Raw genomic sequence first — 21,207 nt, 5'->3', positions numbered from 1 at the left:
CAGGGTGTTTTGGGCCAATCTGGAAAGCAGTGCTCCTCATAGCTCTTGTGGTAGAGAAGTTAAGTGCTTTGGCCCCAGACATGGAGGGGGCCAACACCAGAACAAGGCATGAATTCCCTGCTGTAAGGTGTGCACATAGCTTCCCAGACAATGCCCCCCTTTGGCATCGTCCGGGATCCTGTAGCAAGTGGTCCATATCTGGGATCATCATCAGGTTGCCATTAATTTCACTCCAGTTATTACGCAGAGATTAACGAACCAGACCCTTTGCTCATTTGGAGGCAAATCGCATACTTCTGCCATCAGTCATACACTCATCAGCTCAGGAAACAAGAATTCAAAGCTTTCTCCTGACCCAAAGCTTTTAGTTTGGAAACTGACCAAAAGATGTCATCAGCCCTAGTACAGGCAATTTTGTAGTCTTTCTGGAGTATTAGATACGCATGACAATTACTGTGGGCTGCAGTGGCTGAGATTTATTAGTGAAGAGGGTTTGGAGTACAGCGATGCCTTCCAGTCTAAGGAGATTAGCATCCTCCAAAGTGGAATATGTCTGCCTCTGTACCCACCCTTAAAGCATCTCCCAGGATGCTGTCATGAACCTGGGTATCTGTGTGTGTATAGACTTAGCAGGTCTTGCTTGAGAGACCACTTATCCCATGGCCTAATTCTCTGGGTGTACCGAGGACTGTCTTTTTATAACTGTGGCCTTAAAATCAGTGTAAATGTAATTCATGTTCGTTTCTAGGTCTCCTTTCGGCTGGCCGAGAGGGATAAAATGTCTTAAGCTTAAATTAGAATTAGGCCCCCAATGCTTTCCTCTGTGTGAGGATAAAGATCTTATAATAGAATGAAAATTGCTTTTTGTGTTTCAAAGGTATATTTCCACTCTTTTTTTCTTGCTTATTAGGTTGGTGTGACAGTAGGCCGTTTACTCATTTTCCCTTTCTAAGACATATCTAATTATAACAATTAATAGTTAAAGCACATAGCACTTTATTGGCTTACAGAAAATTGTCTTTGCTGTACATCATTTATGTGCATTCACATGGAGTTGTGGGCTAAAGCAGTAAGAATGTCATATTGACATTATTTATATTTTATCTTACCAATAAGAAAAATGTGTAAGATGACCACAGGATATTTCCGAGTTCTCAGTATGCTAAAGCCAAACATGTGTTATATACAGTCACAGCTACCTTTACCATGGCCGTGGAGTGCCCACACATTTAAATATGCTTTCATCCAGGATGTTTTAAGGTGCCCATGTCTATGTATTTGTTGGAGGTTACTGTTGTCTGCAGTTTGCCTGTGCCATGGCTGTAGCGTAGAGCTCATTTCCAGGGCATGCCCACAGCATTGGAGTTCAGTCAAGATGGTTCCCTGTGCCTGGTACCTGGAACTGCTGCTTCAGCAGTCTATTTCTGGGAATGACATTGAAGCTTGGGCGGGTGAGGATTACCCAGTGATAAAATGTGTGTACAGGGAAATACGATCCATATGCATTAAGTGCTTTTGATTGTCAGCAAAAGTATCTACACAGATACTCAGGGAAGGAAGCTTGTTGCCCTGTCTCTTTTACTCTAGATGAGAGGTAATGTCATTACTTGCTCATGTTGCCATTGCACTGTCTGTGAAACTATTTTTTCCTTTTAATGGTTCCTACTTGAGTCACGTTACAAGCAGGCAGAGAAATTCTGATGTCCTGACATCTGATTGTATGTTCCAGCTCTCCTGGTTTAAATAGGAGAAACTGGGAAGCAGGAAAGAGAAGGCAACAGGAAAGGCATCAGTGCACATGTGGTACTTATGTATTTAATCAAAACCTCTCAGCTTCACTTATCACTGATGCTCCCCTTATGTTCTCCAACTTTTTTTGATTCTTCTAAGTGAAGGGACTTGTTTGAAAGAGGTAAAAATGTCCATCTACTGAGGCTCTGATTTTGTGCGGGCACAATTCTAAGCACTAAAGTAGTGCCGCTGAAAGTAAAGGGGCAGTTGATTAGTGTGCTCAAAATTACTCACAGACTTAAATATTTTTCTCTCTTCAAGGCTTAAATGCAGAACAAGCCTATTAGAAGTTACTGAAGTGTCTTTGCTACTACTGTAATGAAAATTGCAGGTGTTTTGCTTTTATTAGTCCATTAGCACATCGTGGTTAGCTTAGCATTGGCCCAATATTTACCTGCTGTTGTAATCATGCATACTGCTAGCAGAATACAGTGATCAGCTTGTGAAAATAGGATTTCCCATGTCTGGGCAGGCAGCTGTGTTCCTGGAGCTCTGCCTCCAGTTCCCTCACCGCCAGCCGGAACCTTGGCCCACAGCAATCCTTAGCTTCCCCAACTTCTCTCTTAAGATCCCAGCTTTCCTGCATAGGTCACAGTGGTGAGAGGACATGGCCCTCTCCTTCCAATCACTCCTCCGTTCTCCTGACAGGTACTCTGTGCTGCGAGTACATACTCTGGTCAGAGAGCCAGGGATGGTTGCAGCAGCTTAAATTCCCTGTTGTGCCGGATCAGAGGCACTTAAGTAATTTATATAGCATGTGTGTGTCTCCTTTCACAGCATGTATTTACCAGGGAGTTAGGAGAGAGTGGTGTTTTCCCTGTGAGAATTCCTCCCTTTTTAAGTGGTGTTTCTCAGTTGTTGTGTGTGCTTTGTAGCTGTTCAGAAGTGGTAAGATTTTGAGGGCAGGAGGTCTTAGCTGGGTCATCTTTTGCAACCCCTTTTTCTCTATTGTGAAAGTCACCCGTAAAGACAGAGTCATTTCAGGCTGTTTGGATGGGTTTTTTTTTCCCCTCAGGCTAGCCAAGACTCTGCCACCTGACTGTGCATGTACTGGATGCTCCTCATGTTTAGAAAAGGCTAACTAGGCTTCTGGCATTGGCTTTTATACCTTTGGCTAGATACTCTTATTTGTGTCTTGGAGTATTCTTAAAGCAGATTAAGTTCTTCCTTTAATACTTGTCACTCTTGAGTCTCTGTTATTTCTGAGCTTTATTTTGTCATCTAAATAAAATAGGCTTATAAATGAGCTACTTTGATTCAAGATTTTTTTTTTTTTTTTAAAGGTAACATAATTCACCTCATAGTCACGGCTAAACCCCAAATCTCAGCCCAGTTTGGCATTTCGAAGGGTGTTCCTGGGTCCGGGTGCGTGCACACGCTATAGGAGTGGGCAACCGGGGGCGATCAGGACAAGCATGCCCTAAGTACACAACTCTGGAATTACCTGGGTAAAGCACATGAGTCCACCCCATGCTTTTGTTTTCCAGTAACAGCTGCTTTGTTTTGTTCTGTTTCCAGCAGTCCTATGCACCAGCTCCCCACCCCATGGCTCCTCCCAGCCCCAGCACAAACAGCAGCAACAACAGCAGCAACAACAGCAGTGGAGAGCAGTTGAGTAAAACCAACCTGTACATTCGAGGCCTTCCACCTGGCACCACTGATCAGGACCTTATCAAGCTATGCCAGCCGTAAGTGCACTTAATATACTCTGTGTCTTTGGGTAGGAAATTGTCAAAGCTGGCCTTTCAGTTTACACTTATGATGTCCACAAAAAGACATCAGAAGCCTTCTGCACTTGAAGGCCAAGTGTTATTCCTTAGTTTGAGCAGGTAATTAATGTCTGTTGGAAAGTCTTCTTGTAATGAACTTTAAGGGATAGAGACATGAGGGCCTTCACATTGTCTTCTGTTTATTTTAATGTGTGGGGTTTATTTTGTATGTTAAAAGAAGAATTTCCATGGCAAGAAAACCTCCCTAATGACAGATTTTAGTTACAGTGATCTGTGAATCACAGCCTGGTGTACAACAAAACACGGGTGGTCCCACTTTGGTTATTTGTCACATCTTGTCTCAAAGACTGAGAAGTATGAAACCCACTGAGGGTGGCCTGGTAACCATCTAATTAATATATAATTATCTGCAGTTCCACTGAAAAATTATGGTGTAGAAAGTAGCACTGTTTATCTTGAGTCATGTTTGCACATTGTGCTGAAAAATGTCAGTTTTATTGTGTTTTATTCCTGTTGAAACTGGAGAGGCAACAGAAAGGAGCTCTTTGCTCCTCATGCATCATCAAAAGAACTGTTTCCTAAAATGTTGCATCCTCTTGCCCCTTCTCACTTGACTGAATGTAGTGGGCAATGAGAGTAGAAATGAGAACCTGAGTGGATTGCTGAGGTTGATTATTATTCATGTGGTTTTCAGTGGACTTTGCGGAGTAATGATTAGACTTGATGATCTTAAGGATCTTTGCCAACCTAGTTGGCTCTGTGATGATGGAGGGGAATAATTTACTTTGAGATTCCAAACTAGGATCATCTGGGTGGAATTTAGGATAACACATTATTTTTTGTGTTGAAATAAGAACATTGAGAGATTTGAAAAATAAAAATCAATTCTTGTTATGATGCAGAACTATAATGCTTTGCCACAGAGTTGTCTATTGCAAAAGACAACAGTATCTCTGGTATCTTTCATCACAAATCAGCCTTTCAAATAGATTGCAAATAGGTTAAACAAATAAATGAAGTTTGGTAAAGTAAGGAGCAGTCTGGGGTTGATCTAATGGTTTGAATCGAAATATTGCTTTGAATCTTGCTGTAGGAGTAACAATTTAATGGTATGCTACAATTTTATGTGATTCTGTCTTTCCTGATTTTAACCAAATGTGCTGAAAGACTCCCCTAAGTATGCTTTATGTGGACATGGCTGGCTAGGATTGGAACTAGCCATCTTACTTCAGTTGATATCTGGACTTTAACAGAATTATGTGAGCTTGAATCTCTTCCCTGTGACTTTCTCCTATTAAAGCTGCTACAGGTAAACGGGCAAACTGCTCACAGGAGCATAGCATGCTGGTGGTTTTTCGTATTTCATGGAAGCTGAATTGCTAGTGTACCTGTCTAATGTTTGTACAAGCTATATTCAGTGACACTTCCTGCTTGTGACAGCCACAGATAATCCCTGTTTAATGGCCAGATCCTCAGTACGTGTAAATTGACTCTAGTCCGCTGATGTTCAGAAAGTTAGTTTGCCATACGTCTTGTTACAGTCTGACCCTTTGCAAGTTCAGAGAAATGCTTTCAAGCAATAAGGAATGAGCTAACTATTCCTACAAGAGCCTTATGGCTTTGTCGCTTAGTGCTGCAGTCATGAGGTGAGGCTCTGGTATGAGCAGTGCTACTTGAATCACAAAGTTCAGACCCCTTATGTATACCCCTGTGTATGGGAAGTGCACAGTGAGTATCTGAGAGCTTACCTGCAGCACTGTGGCTAAATTTTTAACGCACTCTACTAAACTTAATCTGCTCTGTGATTAGAGTCCTTTGTCTAAGTATCATGGAGTTCCTGTGTGAACAGATGCTCTTTAGGAAAAATGCTGACATTTGTTTTGCTGATTTTTCTATCCTTTGTCTGTATGGAAGTGAGGAGAAACCAGATTGTTGTTCTGTCTTTTTTTTTTTTTTTTTTTGGAATATTAGAGGTATTTGTCAAAGCAAAAGGAAAGATAGTATAGGAAAACTTAAATATCTGAAAAGTCAAAAATTTATCATGGCAGTATGTAGATTTTAGAAGTAATATATTGAAATACATTAACTTTGCAGATGGTTACATAGTAGAGGTGGATAAAGGTTCATATCCCTTCTCCCCCTGCCACTGCAGTATGTATAGCAGCAATCTGCAGCTATATAAGCAGGACATAGATTTGTTCAGAAATGGTTGTCTTCTGTAGAGCTCTCTTAGCTTGCATGTCTGGGGTCTGTGTGTGAAAGACTTTATGTAACAGGTTGTCACAAAACAGCAGAAGGTGCTGGCTCCTAGTCTTCCTGCATCAAAGTGTTAGTCTAATTTGCTGCAAGATGTGAGGTGAAAATCTGAATTCCAGTCCATAAAACTTATTACTGTTTTGCTGTGCAAGATTTTTGAAGAGTTGCATTTAAGAGAGCTATTCACCAAAGCTAGCTTATGTCTAGGACACTGGTTCCCCTAGGCTAGCTGCCAGTGCCTAAAATGAGCCCTTTTGAACCCATTTCCTCTGTTCTAGAATGTGACAAGGCTGCCAGCAGTACAACTGTCACTTTTAATGTCTGACATTTGACAGGTCTGGGAAATAATGTTCTAAACCCACAATATTTCTCTGCCATGGTTTAAGCCCAGCCAGCAACCCAGAACCGTGCAGCCGCTCGCTCCCTCCCTCCCTCTTTCTACCCATCCCCCACCAGCTCCTGGAGGGATGGGAAGGAGAATTAAAATAATGTAACTCCCATGGGTTGAGATAAGAGCAGTCCAGTAACTAAGGTGTAACACAAATCACTGCTGCTGCCACCAATAATGATAACGATAAGGGAAATAACAAGGGAAGAGAATACAACTGCTCACCACCTGCCGACCGATACCCAGCCCCACCGAGCAGTGATCTAGCCCTTCTGGGTAACTGTCCCCAGTTTATATAGTGGGCATGATGTGCTGTGGTATGGAATACCTCTTTGGCTAGTTTGGGTCAGGTGTCCTGTCTCTGCTTCCTCCCGGCTTCCCCTCCTCCCTGGCAGAGCATGAGACTCACAAAGTCCTTGGTCAGACTGAACATTACTGAGCAGCAACTAAAAACATCGGTGTTATCAGCATTGTTCTCAGGCTGAAAGTGAAAACCACAGCACTGTACCAGCTACTAAGAAGAAAAATAACTGCTACTGCTGAACCCAGGACAATCTCTCAGAAGTACAGAAAATGCTTGAAATGCTTCTGGTTATGTACACTTATCATAATCCGTCCCATTTCCAGATTTACTCCAGCAGAGAGGCCACCCTTTAAGTGACGCATAATACATCTTATTTTATTGCCTGTTGCTGGGTGGGTTATGGAAGAGAAACCCTTTAATAAGTATTGTTTTTTTAAAGCATGAGGCTGTTCTGGTGAATCCTGCCTGCTTTTCTGTATTTCAGCTGTGTGTTTTGGGGTGCTGTGTTTCACACACTAAGCAGGAAACAGCTGATTGGAGTACCATTGGTGCTAGAAGTGCAGAGTCCATTACACGTGATGTCAGACGTTTCTGACAAATGTTCTGACACTATCAAACCTTCTATCAATTTAAGAATAACCTTGTCACAGTAATCTGTCAAACTGTTCATATAGCTACAGGAAAACAAGTCATCATAGGCTGTACAGTAGCTGAGTAAATAAAACATAAAAATTGCCATTGGAAAACTTTATTTTGGTGTGTTTCCGATCCTCAGCATTTGGTTTAAACAGTGTCCAGCATCAAACTCTATTTTGCAGCAGGAAGCTGTTAGCTTGCACTGCATCATTTGGGACCCTATATACTCTGTCAAAGGTTACATCAAAAAAGAGAGAATAGGAATGTTTAGCAAGCAAGAATCTGTTGTTCTTTTATGTGTGTATCATTTCCTGGATTTTTAAAAACACTGAGTAAAGGAACTTATAAAAACGGACCTTGGCCTTTTTTAACCTGTCTTGAGGTTTTCTATTTATTCTGTTTATTGATCACTGGAACTTACAGGTCTAAAATTGTGATTATTAAATGCGACAAGGCTGTGATTATTAAATATTTCATGAAAAGATTAGTTAATATCACATCATTAGCATTTATTTTTCTGACATACACAGTCTGCTGGTGCAGTGGTACACACCATTATACATGTATCTTCCCAGTCAAAATATGCTTTTCATCAAAAAGGAAAGATAATCAACCTTAAGATGTAAAATTACAGATTATAAACAGGAAAATGTGCATGATCTGTCACTGTACAAGCAAAATATAAATTATTATCTTTGAAATATTCATAGCCTGTCACTCTTAATTTTCATGCATGGTTTTATATTTCATTCAGAAGAATTCCACGCACATACACAGATGGTGATGTCCCCTGTTGGTGTACTGGACAGATCCCATTCTTACTAACTACACTCCGGTGCAGACTGAAGGAAATCTCACGCATATATTAAGCATTTGAGCTTTCATTTTCATTTCAAAAACTCATAGTTTGTCTCTCAAGATTATGGTCTTTCTGTCTGTATTTCTTTACATGTTTGCACTGAGGATGACTTTGACCCAATGTTTTTTAGAGGGTAAAGTAGGTTTTGAAGAAGAGAAACAGAATTTGGGAAAAGTAGCTTAAACCCCCCAACATTTGACTAAAAAGCCTTGTTCATTTCCTTGTTCATCTCGAGTTAGTCATGAATTTTTCATGATCGAAATTTTCGGTCTGTAATCTGAAAGATAGCTACTTCGAATTTCAAACATCTGATAGTTTAAATTTACTTATATGTTTGCCCTGACTTGGTTGTCTCCCCTTGCATCTGTCTTGTACCTTCAGAAATCTATTTCCATGTACTTCATTTCTGTTTGGGTTAGTTAACTTGTCACCCTTCAAGTTTTGACTTCTTTGTGGTCCAGGGTAAAATTAAAGTATGAATTAGAACAACAAACAGTAAAACCATCTAAACCTAAAAAGCAGTGAGTATGCTGCTTAGGCTGACTAGTGAAGAAGGTGAGACAGAATCTCCCAGACAAATAGCTTTCCACATATGGGAAATACTTACTGAATCATGCTTGCCATGAGTGTTGCTTTCTCTAAATAGCTTCTAGATCCGTATTTTGTGCAGATTATTCAGTGTTTTGGGTTTGTTTGTTTTTTTGGGGTTGTGTTTTGTTTTTTAGTTGGGGTTTTGTTTGGCGCTTTTATGTTTTTTTCTCTTGATGGTATCCTGATTGTCTCCTTGACAGGTCATCAAGTGTGAGATTTTAGCCTGTCATTTCATTCTGAATGTCCTTGGTTTTGTCCCATGGAACATCTGAATAAATATTCAGACTGCTACTGTTTGGATTCTGCTGAAGGGCTGGCCTCAAGGATAATGTAACTGACGTTATTAATTGAAAATACACACACTACTTAAATACTAGACTATTTTTGAAATAAACTGTGAGCCCCCATAGAGAACTGCTGAGTTCACTGAGGTTTCAGAGGGATTCAAGGTGCCTTTCAGGACAGGGTCTTGATAATAGCTGCAACAAGTACAACATTTTCAATTTGACTGACCTTTATAGTAAGTTTGTAATGGCTGTTTCTGCCACGTGTTAAGGCAGCAAGAGTTTCACGTTCCTAGCTATTTTAATTTTCCTTTGTGAAAATAACAAGAAATTCATATTATGTTAGAACTGATGAAATGAAGGTGTGGGGAAAGTGAAATCCCTTCCTTTCCTTTTTTTTCCCCTGCATTATAACGCTAATAAAAAGTAATTAGCATGAACTATAAATAAACCTTTATAAATAAAGGTTAACAAAAAGAAGATCCCCATAGTGAGCTCAAAACCACAAAGACGAAAAGAACCCTGGAGTAAATCCTTTGTTCAAAAATAAAGTCAGACCAAATTTGCACCCAGTGTAAACTGGTGTTGTTATCCTGGCCCTGGTGAAGACCAAACCCGAACTGTCTAAGATGTACACAGCGTTGGCATGTTAGCTTGTGTCAGCTTCTGTATTTTTAAGTAATCTCTGGAGACTTAAGGGAATTTACTGTGTTCTGTGACCTTGTGTATGTTAAAGCAAGGTGCACTGTGGTTTCTGTAATCATTCAAACACATAATCTATGTCTCTCTTGTAATTAATACCAGGTGACACTGTTCTGTGATATAGCAAAGACTGAGAGGGCATGAAGGTGAGAGTGCTCATTCAGTGGACTTAGCTCATGTAAGAACCATGGGGCATCCTAAAGAGTAGTGCCTGCTTAAATCTTAGTATGTGTTTTGGTTTGATGTATCCTGGTAATGAGAACTGTAAATGGCTCTGAAATCTGGTGAAGAGATCAGTCTTCATGGGAGTCAAAGAAATGTCCACACTTGAGGGTAAAGAATAAAAACTCCAACAGCCCCAGATTTCAAGTAAAATTGGGAAAGGTGTACTGTTGGGCCAAGCACAACAAAAGTGTCCTGCTGGAATAAATCTGCTGATTCAAAGCCATGAGGGAACTACATGAATTTGTTCCTCTCACTTGTTAATGCCTGTGTTCATTCCTTGGTGTTGGCATTGGCCCACCTCTTGAGTCTGTCCAGGTCCCTCTGGATGGCATCCTTTCCCTTCAGGGTGCTGACCACACCACACAGTTTGGTGTTTTTTGGCAAACTTACTGAGGGTGCATCAATCCCACAAGATGCTAAACAGCACCGTTCCCAATACCAACCCCTGAGGAACACTCATTTTTCTGGTTTCCACTTGGACATCGAACTGTTGACCACAACTTCTGGAGCGTGACCATTCAGACAAGTTCTTTATCCACTGAGTGGTCCATCCATCATATCCATTTCTCTCCAGTTTAGAGACCAGGATGTTGTGCAGAGCAGTGTCAAATGCCTTGCACAAGTCCAGATACATGGTGTCCCTTGTCCACCAACGCTGTGGCCCTACCATAGAAGGCCACCAAAAGCCATGTTGGCCCTGTGGATGTGTCTTGTGAAGTCCCATGGGCTTATGCACCTTCAGGTTCCTTAGGTGGTCTTTGTCTTAGGTGGTTCTTCATTCTTGCAGTCCCTGCAACTTGGGCAGAGTGTCTGTAGCTATTGCTGGTGAAGACCGAGGGGAAAAAAGTTATTTGTATTATGGACTATTCCTAAAAGTTTATTGAGAGGGGTAAGAAAGGGAAAGAAATAAATTTCAAGTTAATACTTTAAAGTCAAAATGCCTTTGATCAGGGACTAAACAGTGAACATTGAGGAACGTAATGCTGTGGGGCATGATTTGTTAATTCTTGCACTGGAGATATCCTTACAGTGATGGTGCTTATTAATGCTGTTAGAAACATGAGGTTGCTGTCTGGGTCTGAAACGGTACAAAGACCTTGTATTTATTCTGAGCAACATCTTGGTTTCTGAAATCAGATGATTTGCAGTTTTGTACTCATATAAAAATTACATCTTTGCAGTATGTAAATATGGGCATGCACAGGTTTTTTCTCCTTTACCTGATAGCATTAAAAAATTATTTGTATATTCATTCTCCATTAAAATAATCCCCAAATGTCTTTCGTTGTTAAAAACAAGCATTAAAGTTGCCTCGGTAGGCAAGGAACTGGTCTTCTTGCCTAGCCTTTTTGTCAGGGAAAACAAAACTAGGTCAGCCAATGCCCACAGCGCTAGAGAGAGATCCAACTGGGGATGTGAACGTTCCCATTGTTAGGAAGAAAAGCAGAAAAACAATCCATGTAAAGTTATAAATGATCACCTGCACTCTTCTGTTTTGAATGTGCCCGTCTTTCCACTGGAGTGTGACAGAGTGCCAGTGAGAGTTTCTCATCTCCTTTCAAGTTGGATGAACCTGATTTAATGGAAGATAGGGGAGGAGGCAGCATTCTCAGACACTGCTGTTGAAAGCATTTTGTCTGATGCCGGGAGTGGGGGGAGGTGGGGGTGGGGAAGAAACCACCACCACCAAAAAAACCCCAAAACTCACACTAAAGCACAACAAACAGCTTCTTGGTTTGCCTACTGTGCAGGAGGGGTGTTGAGATAGAAAGAGAGGGGAAACACACTTAATGAACTGCTTCTGACCTGTTCTGACATATGTGTGTTTCTATAGTTTTTCCGTATCTCCTTTCCTCACTTCTTCAGCATGTTTTGTATGCAGCCAGCCATAAGGCTGTTTTCTTATTGATGGAAGCATTTAAGAGTCTGAAAATGCTCATGGCCAAAAACTGTCCAAAGGACAGAGAGGTCCTGCCCATGCATGTCTGTCACAAATGCCTGGTTTTGTAATGTGAGTTGCTCTGTATAAGAGCCTTCAAGACCATGGGACTGTTGAGAGTCTGAATTTTCCAGACCCTCAAGGCATTCTGTAAAACTCTGATGCTCAGTTTCTGCTTTCCAGTGCTATGTGCTGGTGGTTTCACAAAGAACCTTTCAGTGCTGTCCTTTTGAATCCTTCTGGTGCTTTTGGTTTGTTGGGGTTTTTTGGTATTTTTTCCTTGGTTTTTTTTTTGTTTGTTTTTGTTTATTTGTTTGGGTAGTTTTTTGCTTTTTCAGATGGAAATAGTGGCAACGAAAGTTCAAGTCACTCTTGGTTCTTCTGTTTCGAATTTCATCCATGACTTTTAGCATTTTTGATATTTCTTCTCCTAAATTCTGTGGTGTCAAGTTCAGTGGGTCTTTCTGATTTGTTGTCCTTTGAGAGCTGATAGCTGTATTACATGTGCAGAACGTGGAGAAGAAAGTGGAAGTTCTCTGGCTGGAATGTGGTTTATATTGCTTAGGAGTCACAGACTTTTGCGAGAGGATGTAAATACACTGTTCATGTTCTGACATTTGTGTTGCAGAATTGTTTCTGTAACCTTTCTCTAGAAGGTATGACGCAGATTATGTTAAGATCTGTTTAAGAAATACATTGTCCTAAAGCTTTGCTGGAAGGAAACAATATCAGCTTAATAATATACACCCTCCTATGCCCCCAGACAGGAATAACCTCGGCACTGCTTCCAGCTAATGGCAAGAACCTCAGAGCATGCCTGTATTTCTGTGTAAGGGGAAGTGGCAGGCCAGCTTTGGTGGCAAAGCTATTGAATATTATCAGCACAAAAATGTCATTGTGCTCAGCTGGTAGACTTTCCCATACCAATCCAAACAAGCAGCGACAAGAGCTCTGTGCTATGCAGCATGCAACGTCCTTCATTCCAAGTATGTGGTAACTTCCTGGAATGATTTCTGTGAGAAGCAGTGCATTAGATTTGTGTTAAACACTGAAAAGTCTTTAATTCTTTTAAAAGATGATTGCTAGAGAAGGAATTTCTTAGAATTTTTGCAGCTACGTCAGAGGTTTTATGTCTGTCTCATTATAAAATGGAGACAGGCAAGAGGGAATGTTTTCAGCCTAATTTTTAAAAGATGTTGATCTGACAGAGATCAGAAGAGGTTTTTCACTTTGTTTGGGTGTGTATTTTCTGTGTCCCTATCACAGACTTTGGGGAAAGTGAAGACCTCTGGATTCTGGTTCTTTTGGAAAGTACCTAGCCACAGCTCTGGGGGTGACCCCCCATAAACTAATGAAGGTAAGGGCTGTGTGGAAATATAAGTTGTATTCTGAAATAAGTTTGCTGCCAACAGATATCCAGCATCGTATAAGCTTCATGGAAACACTGAAGTCTGTTCAAGTATCAGTTATTGCAGGATCACAGCCATGTTATTGTTTCAGTGTAATACAGGTAATAAGTGCAGCATTTATGACTATTACTGCCTGGTGATCACATAAAAAAATCCCAAACAGATACACTTTCCTTACTTCAGCTTCCCAGTTCAGCATTTCCATATAATCCAATTATAAAACTTCAATTATTTTCTGTAATTCACTGATTCAAGAAAAATATTAACTTTTTAGCTTCTTTATAGTAGGGAACTAGTAATTAAAAGGGATAAAATAATCCACAGATTCATAGAATTTACAATCCAGAAGAGACCAAGGGATGGTCTAGTATTATTTCATGTTTGATTCAGGTCCTTAAATTTCCCTTGTTTTCTCCTGGAATTAATATAGCAATTTATTTTGATGTAAAGAATATCTGCCAGAAAGGCACCCGCTCTGAATCTGAAGATACAGTTTGTTCCTGATAACCACATTACCTGCTCAGAATTTCAGATCCACTTCCAAATCAACTTTCTGGTGTTTTTACCTGTTGGTTCTGGTGTAATCAGATTAAAGACCTTTCAGGTACTTTCCCTCTTCCTTTGTCCTTCTCCCAGAAGTAATATAATCAAGTCACTTTCAGGCTTTTTCCTGTAATAATCAAAATAAATTGAGCTGTTTAACTCTCTGATTATATGACAGCCTTTAGATAATTTCATCAAGGACTGAGAAGGTCATTTAAAAAAACTTATTATTTGAGGTTAAAATGTCCCTTTTCATATTTATGGAGTTGTGTTATTATGTGTAGTTTATGTAGCCATATCTGTTTGTATACATCCTTAAGTGGATGAAACATATCACTGGAACATCTGTGTTCCTAAGCAGGAGAAATGACGCTCAAAAGCTGCTGTGGTATCCCAGCGGGAGTGTAAGGTGCGGCATGCACTCTGTTGAGATCACAGTACACTGGTACTGGCATTATATCAGAAGCAGAAGCTCATTTTTTCACCTCCAAGGTATTCATTACCTTTAATTGTAAACCAGGTGTCTGTCCATTGTCAGCTTTGAGTAACAAAAATCCACAGAAAGGGAAAACTTGCAGCACTGTTGAAGGTTTATTTTAAAAAGTAAGGATTTGGGATCTAAGCTATAGTTAATTTTGTAGACCTTGATTTCTCTACTAATCTTTAATGTTTCTTGTCCTATCTGCTTTACCTAAATCAATACCAAATTTAGGATTTTCAGTTGAATGGAATATGGCTATGTCATTTTTTAATTACTCTGCAATAATTTAGCACAAATATTTTGATTTTAAGTTTATTAAGTGTCTTATGAACTGCATAACAAATGAATTCCTATCACATATACAAACATACAGCCCATTGAAGAATTCATATAGGGCAGTCTCTTGATTCTCAGAATAAAATGAACATAAAGCGATTGCTTCTAAACAGAAAGAAAAACTAGTGGCTATAGTGAAACATAATGGAATATGATGAAGTCATTGGTGGGGTTTAAATCAAAGCATGGCACTATGTTCATACCATGATTTTGCTCATTGCCTAACATAAGAATTAGACTAAAGACGTGATTGATTGCAGGCCTTAGAGACATGGGAGGCAGTCTATAATGATGCAGCTATTAAATACTGTCAGAACTTTTAGGACTTCTGATTGTTTCATCTCTATTTTCAGCAAGTTGTAAGAAAAAAATGGCTTTGTTGTAACATGGATTTGCACTTTTTAGTTCTTCTTAGGTTCCTGTATTTGTTGGTTCTTACTACACTTACATATAGAGAGACAAGAAATTTCTCTTAATTACAGAACCACATCACTTGTTCCTCCTGTGCTGTTCCCATGGTGTTGGGGACACGGGGCTGCTGTTAGGTGAGCACTAGCAGCTGAATTTCCCACTGCTACTGGGTAAGTAGAGCTTTGCTAGCCAGCGTATAAGGTGTTTTACAGTGAGGAATAGATAGGCCAGAGTGGCAAGAGTGATTAGAATACATCACATCTCCTTATATGATGATGCCTGTCAGGAAAGTTTAGTATGTACTAGTGTGTACTGAGCTGGCTACGTGGAACAGACTTAAATTCCTTGTCTTCCCTCATTCTTTTTTTCCAGGATCTGCTCTCACTTCCTCCTGTAATGCAGTTTTTCTCTAAAAAGGGATATTTCTGCCCATGGTAGTAGTCAGGCTCATCATTTGCTAGGTAGGTGCTGGTTAGCAGTGCAAGGGTATTGATGAGAAAGCACGTGTTAAATCTCCCTTCGGAGGCTGCCCTAGAATTGTTACAGCTCACGTACATGTGGTATTTTAATCTCTTTGCAAAGACTTCTGAAAAGGATTTTTAAAGCACTGTGCCACTAGTTAGTAGCTGTCACCAGTGTGTGAGGCATGCTCTCAGTGGAGAATTTAGCAGCCCTCTGTTGCACCTGGAGTCGAAATGTCGCCAAGTAAATACATCTCTATTTTTTCAGACTGCCAAGTCATGGCAGCACTGTGTAGGTCTTGGGATGTTGAGCCTGGGAGGAGGATCCCTGTGCTCTCAGCAGAGTCCCGGGGCTGGGTTGTGGCAGGCTGTCTGGTGGGGACATGCAGGCGAGTTCGACAGGCTGAGGGTTCATGGGATTTGGGCTGTGTGCCAGCAGTAAAGTGCTCATCACCTCCTAACGAGGTAGCCTTCCAGTCCTGCTATCAGGAGGTCTGCAGCTGGTCTGCTTAACAGTATTCAGTAACAGTATGTGCAGTAAAGCATGCTCTCCTGTTACACAGAAATCCACTAATGCTGGCATCAAGGGTGGTGGGTAATTCAATCACACCCACAAAAATGATATTAACGTAACATTAAAGAGCTGTGTAGACTAGCAGAAGACAGGAAATTATGGAGTTCAGGCTTGAAACTTTATCCTTAACTCACCCATATTGTGCCGAGGTATTTGGAAATTTCCATAGAGCGTGTGATTTTATGGAACCTACAGTGGGGTGGATTGTCCTGTTTGTCTGCAGAGGATTTCCTCAGCTAACATCAGCCAGCGTTACTGAGAATTATATAAAGAAAATCCTGGCACAATGTAGAGAGTGTAGCTGGACAATGTGAGCTTTAAATATGAGTTTCTTGGCTTGGGCAGTTTACCCACCCCAGCAGTTCTGAAGTGCTGAATTAGGCATTAGCTGTGTAGACTCTTTTCAGACCAAGCTGGAGTTCAGTATCTAAGCCCTTTTCCCAATTTCAGAACTAATTTTTAGGTCTGGCTTTCTTTTTGTTTGTTTGTTATTTTTTATTTATTTATTTTTTTTTGCTCAACAGTCACTACAAAGATTTTGTTTTGGTTTAAATTTACCTTTGGATTTAAAGACACTGCTCCTACTTATTTGGGGTAAACTCACTGGAACTTAACTGAATTATACTTAAAAAAAAATAGAAGAAAGAAAAAGAAAGCTCTATACCCATCTTTAGGCCTTATTCATATTTTTCCTCATTTTTGGTACTGCAAACTAGCAATGTAACTCAGTAAGCAAGGTTAACTTCATCACATAAAAATGCTTTGTTAGAAATGGAGGAAAGGGTGTAATTACCCCATCTTCTTCCTTGTGGCTTCCAGTTCTCCATTGTACACTCCTGTACCAGTAGGCACAAGGGGAAGTTATTGCATGGGTCAAGGAGGAGGCAGGACGGTCAATTTACAGTCTATACACACGATGTTTATAGAGAAGGTTTAATCTCTTTTGTGAGTACAGTCACTTTATTTTATATTGCCATCAGAGTCACCAACAGCTAAGGGGAAAATTGTTTGTTTGTCACTCCAAGGATGGAGTGACACTGCAATCAAATATGAGACTGTGGATCTCTTAGAGATAGTGAAGCCAGCAAGTACACTGCTTGCAAGGCAGCTAAACCTGCAAACAGTACAACACCCAGGTATTTTCTCACCATTTTGCAGGCTAGGCTAAAATGCATTCTGCCCTTGGATAGCCTCAGGTCAGGGCTCAAGTATAACCAACATGAGTTGAAGTCGCACCTGATTTCAGGTTCATTCCCATGTGGCTCTGGCAGAGAGGGAACTACATGATAGTTGTTATTTGGGGGAGATATAAAAAAAATTAATGTGGTGAAGTGGAAGTAGAGAGTTACAGAAACCTGCAAGAATTATTTTGCTGCCATAATAATTCATTCAGAGATTTTATATGGTATTTTCCGGAGAAGATGGACTCTTGGTATGGTTAAGCTCTGAGGTTGTTCTTATTTCCCCCCTGTGCACTTTCTATGCTAAGGAGGTGGGGAGGAATGCTGCCTTGTCTGTCTCTGTGGTGAACAGGGTGGTCATCAATGGCTATGCGTAGAACAGTAGGATCGCTGTATCCTAGGGGAAATCAGTTTTCTGCAGAGGTCTGGGCTTGTGAAAAGTAGAAAATTTCCATTGAAGGGGGAAGGGGAGACAATATTGGCAGAGCAGGGATTAAAAATTGCAAAGGCTTCAAAATTGAGGGAAGACTTCAAAGGGTTTCTGTTCAAGGTAGATTTGGTTGTTTGGGGTTTTTTTTTCCCCTTGTCAGAATTGAGCAGGTCTCAGAGATGAAAGAAAGACTGGCCTTCTGAAGAAGCGCTGGGGTGGGGGACATTGGGAGGTTGGTGAGGGCTTTAGATATTTAGTGATTCTTTTTTTAAAGTGTGCTTTCCCTTTAGATGTAGGACAGACATGGAGAGCTGAACCAGCGCGGTGTATTTAACTTTCTGAAGGAGCATCTGTATTGCAGATGCTCTTGGGATTTAGAGCCATGCAGGGAAACCTGGGATTAGATTAAAGCCATCTGAAGTAGCTCCATGTTTTCCTGCAGGATCAGCATGGCTCTGGCATGGAGGGGTCCTTGTATTCCTCACAACGTATAGGTGTAGCTGGGAACTCAGAATAGGGTAATATTCTGCCATTCTCCACTCTTGCAAGTTTGTGTCTCTCAACCACAGTTTCACTGCAGCACCAAGTGTGTCTTTCAACTTTGGGTGACCGTGGCTATGGAAGTCTTCCTCCAAACTGTAATGATTTGCTTCACTCTCTTGTTTTCTGCAGATTTCCTGCTGCTTAAACCGTGTTGCTCCAACCTTGCTGCTCCCTTGCAAGCAGGCTGTAGGAAACTTGTTTCTTCTAGGATGCTGTGATTTTACTCTTGTAACAGATCTTGAAAAAATATTTTACAGGGGAGATAAAGGAACTAAACTGTGACTGGTGTTAAATATCATCATTCAGATAACAACTCTAATAAAGTACATTTTCACAGACATTGTAAGTATGTTTGTATGTTTATGTATCTTAAAAATGTAGACAGACATAAATCTTTACATCTCAAACAAGAGGATGATTATGTTCTGACTCTATTCAATATTAAAGACTAAACCAGGGATAAGATAGCATTCTCATAAACATTAAGCTTGAACAAAGAAGCTGTTGTCTTGTGAATGTGGGAATCAAAAAGAAACTGAATTCTGAACTTAGGAAATAGTCTTACCAAATGAAATCTCACATGCAGAGTAACCTTTAATGGCCCTCAGCAACTGCAGAACAGGACGAATCTGTAAGCCTTCCTCTTGATCTTAGTGGTCTGCGGAGCAAGCCCAAAGAAAATGAAGGGCTTGAGGCATATAGGAAGTGAATAGCTGGAATAGACCTTTTCTTTTGCTTTGGCTTCTTATTTCAAGATACTGGTCTTCTGAGAACTTCCTTCCCTTAAGCAAAAAGGGAAATAGAAACTCCCATGGTCTGAGTAAGGGGGAGCAAAGGGGGCAAATGCGGTTGATGAATAAGATGTTTCAGGAATGTGTAAACACGTGGCCTGATATTGCAAGTGCTTGATTTATATAAGTTGGCTATTGGGTGTATTCAGAGCTGTCCAGAGTATGAATTCAGTTGTTTATAGTTGTAAATATTTGCAGGCTGCAAGTCTGTTTTATTTGGAATGTGTCTTCGAATCCATGAAGACAAAACTAAGTCCTTTTTACATTGTTTTTGTGCTTTCACTGTTTCTGATGGGGTATTCAAAAAAGCAGTCAGCCTGCCACTGGAGGTGATCACTGTAAACTTTGTGCTATTAATTTTTAAACCCAGCACATTTGATAGATTATATTTTGACTGCTGTAGTAAAGTGACAGGTATCAACACTGGGATTTTCATAAATCTTTAAATCCAGCTCTTTCTATAAAGCAGGGAATAGAATACAGGGCAGATTTGTTCATTGTTGTTATTATTTTTTTTTCATTTGGAAGTGTGTTTTCTGGGACCCAAAACATGCAACTGCCAAGCAGTGTTTTTTTCCCTAGCTGAGGATGTTCACTAATATTTGATGAAGACATTGCCCTTGGTGTTGCCAACTCTCAGAAGTTTATTGCGAGGTTTGCATTATTTGTTTCTTAAAGCCTTAGGTCCTGAGGCATGGGATAAGATGGGAATCTCAGCTTTGAGTTTTTGAAAAAAGTAGGTTTCTTTCTTTCATGGCTGTAAAGACAGGCATGAAACACAACCTGAGTTTATCACAAAGGCTTGAAATACATAACCAAAATAAAATATCTCAAATATGTTTATTTCTTAGTTATTTTTTGATACTGAAAGATAACTTCATAACTTTGTGTGTTTGAGAACAGCAGGAATTGTCCGTACTATACTACTTGGCCAGTTACAGGAAGAATTATGGGTTTATCTCAGTGAATCACAGTTCTCTCTCAGTTTTCCCGTGCGTATCTTTATATGTTTGAGGATTGTAGCTGATTTAATTAGTTTATTTGAAGTCACCTGAGGCCAGTAGTATACAAAAGTCATGTCTTGAGGGCTCACAAGCAACTGAAGCAAATTTGCTTCCAAATCCAGTGTTACTGGTTGATTTCAAGATGTGCTCACTAAGGTTTTTAATGAGTCTTTTGTTCCTGGGGTAAAATTTCTCAGCAGAAATGTAAAATATTTAAATTCTTGCTCCTTCCCCCAGATCTGCTCATGTATATTTCAGAATGGATGGGCTACATAGCACTTATTTTTTCATAGCTCTCTATCCGGGGTTCTGTCTGGCAGAACGAAACAAGTTTCCTTTTAAGGACAAAAGATACCGAGTATATAAAGAGTGTATTTATTTAGTGAATACCATGGCTTATCTAACCCCTTCCTGGTCCATGCTGGCTGTTCCTGAGTGCAAGCTGAACCACAGCAGAGCACAGCAGTTGCCAGTATTGGCTTTTCTTCTGTAAGAGACTCAATTCTGAGGTGTCCAGCTAGAGCATCTGGCACAAAGCCTGAAAGAGGTTTTGGTTGACTAAGACTTTGTTTGTCTTAGGCTCAGAAGTGCTGACTGATGAGCAGAGAGCTACAAGGTGTGCTAATTATGCTGTATTCCCTGCCCCTTGATGTTACCTGAAAGTGTAACTTCAGCGCTCAGAGACAGAAAATAATGACGCAGTAGCTCTGTTGGTGTAAACTGTGGCAGCCCATTGGAGACAGGAGGAGGGTGCCATGTTTCTGGAAACCAAAAGCCTGATCCAAAGCACCGTTTTTAATAAGTTTTTCCTCTCCAAAGGTATTTACCAGCCTGACACAATAAGGCTAATACGTTCAGTTATGTCCATCTCTCTTCGGACAGTAACAATAAAGAATGACTTATTATTTATATAATTTTTTTTTGGTTTTTTTGTCAGAATGTAATGCTGTATTTACTTGCAAGTTTTTAAAGCATTTTGAAGACAAAAAAAAATTAATACACGATTGATAAATTATGTACCTATATTGCATGATGGGTGACTTCACCTAATCCAAATTTTGCTTTTGAAAAAGCTTTTGCGAATACCTGCTTTGGAACCCTGGCCTGAGAGTTGTGGTGACTTACCAGCAAGATCAGATTTGTCCTATTAAAACCAATTACTGTAGCAGTTATAGGCCTTGCACTGAGGAAAATAAAACACTTGCTGACTGGAAACATGCACTTGCATGTCCTGTGTAAGTCTGTTTACTGTACCGGAGCTGCAGGGAGGACTTTCCACACCAAGCAAGCACATTAATTTATGAGCTTACAAACATACTTTAAACTTGGGAAATGAGG

At 40.2% G+C, this 21,207-nt stretch overlaps 1 protein-coding gene across 6 annotated transcripts in view; it reads left to right on the top strand.

The window, feature by feature from the left end:
* Nucleotides 1-21,207, top strand: part of RBMS3 (RNA binding motif single stranded interacting protein 3) — a 742,307-nt gene that overhangs the window by 376,687 nt on the left and 344,413 nt on the right. For 5 of the 6 annotated variants that reach the window (XM_061362639.1, XM_061362642.1, XM_061362646.1 and 2 more), the window contains one exon: nt 3,310-3,479. In XM_061362639.1, coding sequence (XP_061218623.1) covers nt 3,310-3,479 — 170 coding nt within the window. The remainder of the gene's footprint in view (nt 1-3,309; nt 3,480-21,207) is intronic. The other variant, XM_061362644.1, reaches the window with a different exon arrangement.

Source organism: Neopsephotus bourkii, unplaced genomic scaffold, assembly GCF_033783945.1.
Source record: "Neopsephotus bourkii isolate Nb327-2 ecotype Australia unplaced genomic scaffold, CSIRO-AGI_Nbou_v1 NB_1132, whole genome shotgun sequence".
Classification (NCBI taxonomy): Eukaryota; Metazoa; Chordata; class Aves; order Psittaciformes; family Psittacidae; genus Neopsephotus; species Neopsephotus bourkii.
The sequence above is the reverse complement of the archived record's forward strand: the minus strand, read 5'-3'. Positions and strand labels throughout refer to the sequence as shown.